Source organism: Microtus ochrogaster, chromosome 1 (genome assembly GCF_000317375.1).
Source record: "Microtus ochrogaster isolate Prairie Vole_2 chromosome 1, MicOch1.0, whole genome shotgun sequence".
In the NCBI taxonomy this organism is placed as follows: domain Eukaryota; kingdom Metazoa; phylum Chordata; class Mammalia; order Rodentia; family Cricetidae; genus Microtus; species Microtus ochrogaster.
In genome coordinates this window covers 58,228,349-58,237,958 of record NC_022009.1, presented here as the reverse complement: position 1 = coordinate 58,237,958, position 9,610 = coordinate 58,228,349, and the positions used below count along the sequence as shown (strand labels likewise).

At 42.3% G+C, this 9,610-nt stretch overlaps 2 protein-coding genes across 3 annotated transcripts in view; one reads left to right on the top strand and one right to left on the bottom strand.

Annotated features, from left to right (window-relative positions):
- Fam177a1 (family with sequence similarity 177 member A1) overlaps positions 1 to 3,241 on the top strand; it is a 20,950-nt gene extending 17,709 nt beyond the window's left edge. Inside the window, exon 5 of the mRNA XM_005343727.3 lies at positions 1,695 to 3,241. Within this exon, the coding sequence (XP_005343784.1) occupies positions 1,695 to 1,901 (207 nt within the window). The 3' untranslated portion in view covers positions 1,902 to 3,241. The remainder of the gene's footprint in view (positions 1 to 1,694) is intronic.
- A 1,722-nt stretch (positions 3,242 to 4,963) lies between these two features.
- Positions 4,964 to 9,610, bottom strand: part of Ppp2r3c (protein phosphatase 2 regulatory subunit B''gamma) — a 23,174-nt gene continuing 18,527 nt past the window's right edge. For both annotated transcript variants that reach the window (XM_026781853.1, XM_013347246.2), the window contains 3 exons: positions 7,765 to 7,902; positions 7,048 to 7,107; positions 4,964 to 5,271 (listed from right to left, as the gene is read on the bottom strand). In XM_026781853.1, coding sequence (XP_026637654.1) covers positions 5,083 to 5,271; positions 7,048 to 7,107; positions 7,765 to 7,902 — 387 coding nt within the window. In that variant the 3' untranslated portion in view covers positions 4,964 to 5,082. The remainder of the gene's footprint in view (positions 5,272 to 7,047; positions 7,108 to 7,764; positions 7,903 to 9,610) is intronic.

Below are 9,610 nucleotides of genomic sequence, written 5' to 3'. Positions count from 1 at the left end.
AGGCGGATCTCTGTGAGTTCGAGGCCAGCCTGGTCTACAAGAGCTAGTTCCAGGACAGGAACCAAAAAGCTACAGAGAAACCCTGTCTCGAAAATAAAACAAAAAACAAACAAACAAACAAACAAACAAATAAACATGTGGTTGTATCGTCTTCTCAGATGTCATTGATGAGACCTTTGCTTCTCCATGGTTCCAAACTCTATTAATTGGGAGAATTGACTCCTCTGTGTCTGAAGTTGAGAATAGTTCTCTCCACTTTGTGCTGCTGTTTAATACTTTACCCAGATATACATCATAAGGTCCTATTTTGCATTCTTTATGCTTTTGCATCATTTTTCAAATGTCAGCCTTTAAAAATCAAGGTCTCGTGTGGTTCAGGCTGTAGAGCTGAGGGTAATCTTGAATTTCTGGTACTCTGCCTCCATCTGCTCACTGATGACTCCAGGTGTGTGCCTCCATGTGTGGGTTTTGGTGACTAATGATTGGGTGCTGGTCTCGCTTATGATAGGCAAGCACCGTGTTTAAAACAGAATCCTCAAATCTCTGCTCTTCCTCATTCCCACTCATCACTGCCTTCCTTTGTAGCTCTAATCAAGCCAATGTATAATCAAAGGCTAAAATCATGTCTAAAATATCAACACTGGTGGGTGCTTGAGACATCAATGCTTCTTGTCTCTGCCCTCAGACAAGGCATGGCAGGACCTGACATACAGTACATTCAGTGTACTAAACCGAATTAATAAACTTGCTGAACAGTTTACTTTGTGTTGTCTTAAAAGTACCTTTAAACATGTACCTATGTCCACTTCAATATGACAAGGAGCCACTGTGGAACAGGCTTAGCCTGAATACTTGTTCTGCTTTGACAGATTCCTGTAGAACAACTTTCTAACAGTCATGATTAAGAATGCTTTTAGTTTAGTCTTTTGAAATAAAAGTCACATATCAGAGCCATACAAAACATGAATTTACATATCTTATTGCACATCCTAGAGACAGTAGCCATCATCACAAACATGTTTCATTGTCTCTCCAGTAAGAGATGTTTTTCCTACTCAGTCACAGCTTCCCACACTTGCCTCCTCTCATTCCCTCCCCACACCATGTACTTTCTTTTTCTACAGATTTGCTTATTCTGGAAATGTCCTAAAAACAGAGTCATGCAACAAGTGAGCTTCTGTGACTCTTGCCACAGGAGAATGTTCTTGATGCAGCACTTGCGATTTTGACCCATCGCAGAGTGTGCACTGCATTTCAATGGCATCTGGGACACTCTGCAACTTTGAGGGGTGACACCACCATGGGCATGTGCACAGTTCATAGCAGCTATGCTTTCCATTCTCTGAGGTATACATACCCAGAAGCAAAATGGCTGGACATGTGGTCACACTGTGTAGTTACTTTCTGAAGTAACTGCCTGCTTTTACATTCTCTCTCTCTCTCTCTCTCTCTCTCTCTCTCTCTCTCTCTCTCTCTCTCTCTCTCTCTCTCCCTCCCTCCCTCCCTCCCTCCCTCCATGTGTGGTGTTGGATCCCCAGCATGCACTTTACCATTGAGCTACACCCCCACCCCAGACGTTTGTCCTAATTAGACACCAAAGTTTGGCTTTTGAAGAAAAAGATGCTATTGAGAGAAGACATATGTGTTCCTTTCGGGCATTAGAATTTTCACTACTGACATTTCCCATTTTTTAGGAGGAGGAGGAAGAAGAGGAAAATAGGATGTCTGAAGAAGCAGAAAGACAATTCCAGCAAAACAAGATGCAGGCCAACTCCATTGTACAGACGGATCAGCCAGAAACAGTGGTGTCCACCTCATTTGTGAACGTCAACTTTGAGATGGAGGAAGACTGTGAAGTAATTGCAGAACGGAAACAGCAGCCAGCCTCTGTCCCACCATAGGACAAAATGACGTGTATTAAGTGTTACACCCTAAACGTCAATCAAGAACTTTTTACATTTTGTTTAGTGGGACTGAAAACAACTATTTATATTTTAAATTATTAAGGGAAAATCTTTCTTCATTTTTATGCTCTATCTATTACCGTCAGATCTGAAGTCGGGATGTTTTGATTATGGTAAATTAGGGGTCGCCCCACCCCTGCCTGCCCTGTGCTGGGGAGCAAACCTAGGGCTTCTTTCACACACACTAACCACGTGCTGTCACTAAGCCCAGCGCTTTGATTTAAAAAAAAAAAATCATCTTTTATAAAACAAAAGGACATTTAGCTAGGCATGATAACACACACCTTTCATCCTAGCACTAGGGAGGCCTGTGGTTCTGTGTGAGTTCAAAGCCTACCTGGTCAACACAGTGAGCTTTAGCCTCGCCAGTGAGATTCTGTCTCAAAAAAACAAAACAAAAACAGAAACTGAAGGCATTGTACATTAAAAGGGGGGTTAAATTGTTCATTAAGGTTTTTGGAGTGGGGGCATTTTTTTTAAAGTAGTGATAACTCATCTTTGGAGCTAATAATAATCCTGACAGCCCGAGAGTAAAGTTCCCTGTGTTTCATGCTTTCCCTTCCGTGCATGTAACACACATCACTTCCCACAAGGGTAGGTCAGCGGATAAAAGCAGCAGGATGGAAGCACTGTCGATTGCTTCTTGTTGAGATTTTTTTTTTTTGAGACAGGGTTCCTCTGTGTAGCCCTGGCTGTCCCAGATCTGTAGACCAGGCTGGCCTCGAACTCACAGATCTCCCTGTCTCTGCTCAACCACTACCCGGCTTTGTTGAGAGCATTTATGGAAAAGTGCTGAATGTACTAAAGATTAAGATGGTTCTCATTTCCACTACACATCACTCTCGAAGTTTTAGTAGTAGTTTGCTCTGATCACAGATTAACACTGGTCACTGAATTTGGAGTTGTAGTCTGGCGTTGGTCCCCAGTGACTGCCCCATGGCTGGCACCTTGGGTATCAGACTTACCCCTTTCTGCACCACAGGCAGGGTAGCGGGGAGATGAGGAATTGGTACCAGGTTGGTCTTGTTCACCATTTTGAAGTCACAGTCATGAGCTGGATCGTTGATGTGAACCAGGTTCGGCCCTCTCTCCTTGCTAGGTTATCCTTTACAAAGTTGTGTAATGAGTGTAATTTAAGAAATACTCCTACATATGTGTTCAGAACCTTTTATCTGTTTAACTTTGATTTATAACCAAATGTGGATAAAGAGAAAGTGGACAGTGTTCTAGATGCTGACCACAGCCTTTAGAAATTACCTCTTAAACTCGCCTTCTAAGTAGCAGGATGCCTTCTGTCTTCTATGTGCGCAATCCAAATGTGGACGGGCGAGCATGCTGTAGAGACCTGCCAGTGGGCTCTCAGTAGGCTCACCTGAAAGCCGGATTTCTAACTGGATATTCAAAGTTTGAGTCAAAGTTTCAGTTGGACCGAAATTTGTAAGGCTCAGCAAGTATGGAGTCCTCCTTGGAGGTGTGACTGGTGAGCTCCCTTCAAGGGTGCAAACGACGCGACTTAGTCCTTAGAGGTTTATCCTTACATTGTGTAACTAAGGCCGTTAACAGTTACACTCTACTAAAACCCAGTCTTAAGTTGCTCAAACATGCTGGCCTGACGTCTTCCTCTTGGTGCGGTGTCACCTCAGACACCTGGTCCTGAGGTGAAGGTGGGCCGTGTAAGGCGACCCGCAAGAGCATCTCTCCCGAAGCGCTAGTTCTCAGTTTACACAGCTAGTGATTACAGTAGGCCGGCCGACCTGCCAAGGCTCCGGGTTTCTCAGTTTACTTTTGCTGCTTGTTGGGCAGTAGGTGGTTTGTGATGTTTGGAGTTATTCACTGTGCCTTACGTTTTTATACTTTGGTTTATGCAAACTATAAAATTTATTACAAATGGGTTTAGATGGTTGGTTTTATTTGAAGCCTCTCACCTTTTCCTATTTTCCAGTCCTTTGTAGAATTGTTTTTCCCTCTGGATCATAGTTCATGACATTGAGCTCTCTTTCTATAAAAACTGAAGTCAGGTGTGGTGGCTGTCTGCACTCCCAGCACTCGGGAGGCTGAGGTAGGATCATGAGCTGGAGACTGGCCTAGACTACAGACTGAGATCCTTCTATTTCACCAACAAATAACAACCAAAAACCCCATAAAACATGAGTTAGTAAATTCCCTAACAAAAACCTTTTAACAAAAGGTACAGTTTTGTAAATGTAACTTGATAATGGTTAATAAAATAGACAAACTTTCATACTTGTGATTTTAATGAAAACAAAACATTTGCTTGAATACTTTTTTCCCCCTGGTTTTTCGAGACAGGGTTTCTCTGTAGCTTTGGAGCTTGTCCTGGAACTAGCTCCTGTAGACCATACTGGCCTCGAACTCACAGAAATCCACCTGTCTCTGCCTCCCAAGTGCTGGGATTAAAGGCGTGTACCACCACTGTCTGGCTTGAAACACCATCTTAATGAAAATGAAGTTGGGCAGGAAGATGACTCAGTGAGTACAATGCTTGCTGGTGAGCCTGGCAACCTGAATTGGAGCTCCAGCATGTGTGCTCTGGTGTTCACATACAGTAAATAAATGCAATCTTAAAAAGAAAAAAGCAAAATAAGGATGGTGGCACTCATTTTTAAACTCAGCACTTGGGAGGAAGAGGTGATGGTTGTTTATGAAGCCAACCTAGTCCACATAGCAAATTCCAGGCCAGTCAGAGCTACATAGTGAGACCATGGGTCCCCCCCCCCCAAGTCACATTTAAAGCTGTTGAATCCAGAAATGTAGTACGCTACTCTGATTGAAAAGTCATTGATATTCACGAAGAGCAAATATTGTAATCCTACATCAATACCAGAAATTGTCCTTAAACTCAATACCTACCTACAGCAAATCTTTGTGTCTGAGCTCAATGGAACCAGAACTTATCACTTCATTAAAAACTAAAACTAGTAGTCGGTCCTATTACTTTGAAATTGTTCCAGTTGCAACCAAAACTCTAGTAAGCAACATTTGCTGTGTTTACAGGCATGTGATGAGTTTTATTTAGAATGTTTCTAAGGATTCTGCCTCAGAAGGTCTGCATGCAGCCTTCAGGTGTCTTTATGAAGGCAGTGTGGTCTTTCAGAGGTCATGTGTCATCGAGGTCTGCAGAGTTCTCATTGTCATTAGCAACAAGGGCTTCTCTGTTCTCATAAGTCCAGAAGCCATTCAGATCGATTAAGATGGTGGTGACTGTGTCTCCTTGATTACTGTTAATTAGATCTTGAAGCGAGATTTTCAAAGGATCCTTTGGTTTTACCATGTCAAAGATTTCATCCTGTGGGAGAAAAGATAATGCAAGCTGGTTGAAGTGACTTCTGTCACACAGTGATGGCAAATTCAGGGTGGACACCTCAACTACTGTCCAATTTTTATTCTGGTTTTTTCTTTTCCACTTGATAGATATCTCCTTAGCCACACTTTTCTTGGGTGATTCCTTAGCTGTATGATAATCATCTCTCATTTTATAGATGAAGAAAACAGGCTCAGAATTTAATCCAAGCTCATAGCTAATTAATGACAGAGCTGTCCAGTGCAGGATTCTTTGGCTGCAACTACCTGTTACACTTTTTATTGCCTTCTAATGTTGGGGAAAGTCTGGGCATAACCTTCTTCATCCCCAGTGCTGGGAATCAAACCCAAGCCGTCTCTAGTCCGGCAAGCACTCTGCCACAAAGCCACACAGTCACACCTCTTCAGAGCTCAGCCAAATATTAAAAATCCAAGTGGCTCAAAGATAGTGAGAAGACTTCATTTCCCATAATAACAGCACCTTTTACTCCAGTCCCAGGACGGCAGGGACGGAACTCCGCATTAAAGAATCAGCCACGCAGAATAACAAAGCTGTGCCAAGACTCAACCAGAACTCGAACTCATGGAAGAATCTCTTCTATGTTATGAAGTGTATAGGATAAATATTCAAGGCAGTCATGTGTGTTTTCTATTTTTTTTTTCTGATTTGTTCAAACAGGGTTTCTCTGTGTTACCACCCATAGGTTCTGGAATTTGTTTTGTAGACAAGGCTGACCTCAAACTCAGAGATCTGCCTCTGCCTCCCAAGTGCTGGGATTAAAGGAATGTACCACTACCGCCCAGCATTTTCTAATCCTGTATGGTAAAATTACTCAAAGATTATTTAGTAGATAGCATTACAAGCAGTTACATTTTTAACAAATTTATAGAATAACTCAGGTTCATAAAATATAACTTTTAAACTACATTTTTTCCCAGATTGGTTGACAATTAGGTTGCTGGTTCTTAAACTCATGTGACAAAGTTTGTAATTTCCTTCATTTGCGTTGTATCAGAAAAGTGCTTCAGGCTTATTCGTGGTTAAAATTGGTCGGGGTATTTTATTATGATACTCAACTAAAACCAAAAAGATCCACTGGATGTTTCTTCCTAACTGGTGAAGCTGCCGACTAACTGCCAAGTAGCATCATGTTTCTAGATCTGTATTTATAGATTTGTGTGTGCGAATGCTACATGTGTGCCAGAACCTACAGCGCTCAGGAGGGCATTGGGTCCCTGAGCTGAGTTCCAGGTGGCTGAGAGCTGCCCAGCAGCGCGCTGCACGAGTGCTGGGAGTAGAACGCAGGTCTCCGATGCTTTCACCCGCGTTGCTATCTTTCCAGCCCCGAGGAATGATAGTTTTCATACTGAAAAATGGATGTTTCTTTAAATCTAATAGATCAAAGCTTGCGGGCTCTTTGAGACAGCATACTAAAAGGCTTGAACCTCAACAGTCCTTCAGTTGAATGTTTAGTTCACAATGAAAAGGACTGCTAAAGGATGCAAGCTAACTGACACTTCAAATAAAATGAGTATTTCCATGAGAACACAAAATGATAGTGAAACCATCAACTATATCAATCAGTAAATCCAAATTTGTCTCCATTTCTGATGACTCAAGAATCAGTTCTGAACAAGTAATAGCAAAAATCTGATTTGGAATAGTGTTTCATAGTTCACAAATTACTTTCATATAAAATTGGATATAACATTATTATTATCATGGTTATATTATCTGTTGTTAAGTACGTAAAAGACTAACCTTGACATCTTGAAATGAAACAGGATCCTGTCCATGGATTTTCATTAGTTCTTGTATGGCCTGTATTTAATGGAAATAAATCTAAATAAAAAATTAAGTCCCTGATTCCCAACCTCTTCTCGCCCCAGTTCCTGTCCAATTCCACACTGTAAGCCGAGCTTCGCCATCTCCCCGAGCACTGCACTCCAGTGTACAACTGGAGGAACATTACAGGCCTTCCTACGCTTACACTGCAGCTACTGGGAACCTGGGCTCAGGAGAAGGGTTAAGGCTGCAGGCTGCTGCTGCTGCTATTTCCAAAAGTTGGCTGAGCCCCTCATGTTTGTTTCCAGAAGAGAATACTGGAAAAGATGTGTAACAAAGTCAGCTTTACTTTCCCATTATATAGTTCCTAAAAATATAAATAAATAAATCTGTTATAGCCGGGCGATGGTGGCGCACGCCTTTAATCCCAGCACTTGGGAGGCAGAGGCAGGCGGATCTCTGTGAGTTCGAGACCAGCCTGGTCTACAAGAGCTAGTTCCAGGACAGGCTCCAAAGCCACAGAGAAACCCTGTCTCGAAAAACCAAAAAAAAAAAAAAAAAAAAAAAAAAAAAGCTGTTATAGTAATCCTTTTCAATTTAAAATCAAGTTTGGTAAAACTGTCAATAAGTAATTTAAACCAGATAGTTTACTGTATCTCAGGGTAACAAAGCTCCTTTACCCACCATACTCACCCTAAAGAAGTAATTCAGGGAAAAGACGTTCAGATAGCCCTTGTTCTCGATGTCCAGCAGTTTGAACATGTACTGCAGAGCTGCAGGCTCCTTTCTGTTTTCCAAGGCAAGAACAAAGTCCAGGTAGGTCTTGTAGTCCTACAGAAGAGGAAACATTGAGAGTCTGAGGTGGAATCTTAGATGAGTATCTGCCAAGGTGAAGTAGTTTGTAATCACAGATGGCAAATTTAACTTTTTTAAAATAGGAAATAAATCCACTTGTGCATTTAGCGTTGGTTTCTAGGAATTCCAGAGGCGCTAATCTAGGACAGTTCTGAGAACCAGCTCATTTTCTTTGCAAGATTTGCTTAAACTATAATTTTCTTCCATACTATAAAATTGTCAAGACAATGATTAAGTTATTTTATGCTGCCATTAAATTTATGTCTTCAGTGCAGTCTCTTTGAAGAATGAACACCAGTCTATTTAAATAACTATTCCGAACCCACTCATCCATGTCTGTGAGTTCCATTTCTATGGATTCAGTTACCCGTGGGCTGAAAATATTTGGGTAAAAATTTTGATTTGCACCTAACATAGACTTTTCCTGCCATTAGTACTCAAACAATACAGCACAGCTGCATAGCATTTATACCGTGTGAGGAATTACAGGTGACCTAGAGATGATGCAGTCCACCGGAACCAGTATGTGTAGCACCTATGGATGCTGGTACCCGAAATGGATTCTGGAACTAGTCTACAGCAGGTCTGAGCTTGGTGGCATGCCTGTAGCCCAGAACCCTGAAAGCTGAAGAGGAGGATCTGAGCCAAAGCCAGCATGGGCCTGCAAGTTTCTCCAAAACAAAAGAAAAAGGAATCCGATGGTTTCCAATAGAGTGAGGAGGTTGGCTCGGTGGTTACCTGCTAGCCTGGGATGGTGGCTAAGGGAAGACCTGCATCCCAAGGGTGTGGCAGCCAGCCATTCTAACGTAATTAGTGCCTCCAGGCCAACCAGAGATCCTGTGTCGGCATTCCTAAGGATGATACCTGAAGCTACAGACCTAGTACACAGGCATGTAAACTTGCACATATACAAACAGAAAAAAATTTAAAAATATAAATGGAAGCTAAAGACATGAACAGAACAGAATGCCTGCATCTTGAAAGGGTGTAGTTGAAGTTCTTTGTTTGCAGTTTTTATTCACTTTGCTTGTTGAAACAGTCTCACTCACCCCGGGCTGTCCTGAAATTCACTACGTGGCTCAGGCTGGCTTCAAACTCAAGGACTTAGGTCTCAGCCTCCTGAGTGCTGTGGTTACTGATGTGAGCCACCACGCCTGGCAGAATACTTGTCTAATATGATAAAAAGAATACTCACTTGGAAAAGAAGTTCACATTCTTGGAAAAGATTTTATAGAATATGACTAAAAATGTAAAAATGTTTTTTGTACCAGGCAGTGGTGGTGCACGCCTTTAAAGTGCAGCACTCAGGAGGATCTATGAGTTTTGTTTTTTTGGCTTTTTTTTTTTTTGAGACAGTTTCTCTGTAGCTTTGGAGCTGTTCTGGAACCAGCTCTTGTAGACCAGGCTGGTCGTCAGCCTGGTGTACAGAGCAGGTTCCAGGAAAGCAAGGACTACACAGAGAAACCCTGTCTCAGTGAGTTAAGGAGGAGCTGCATTACAGCCTCACTCCAGCTGCCCTCTGACTCTCATTCACCAGAAGGTGTCAGTTTGTGCTAACCCTCCGAGTCTACAGCAAGAGCTGTGGAGTCATTGTCCTTTGCTGCACACTACAGTGGAAGAGCGCACTCTCACCTCACACTGCAGTGGAAGAGCGCACTCTCACCTCACACTACAGTGGAAGAGC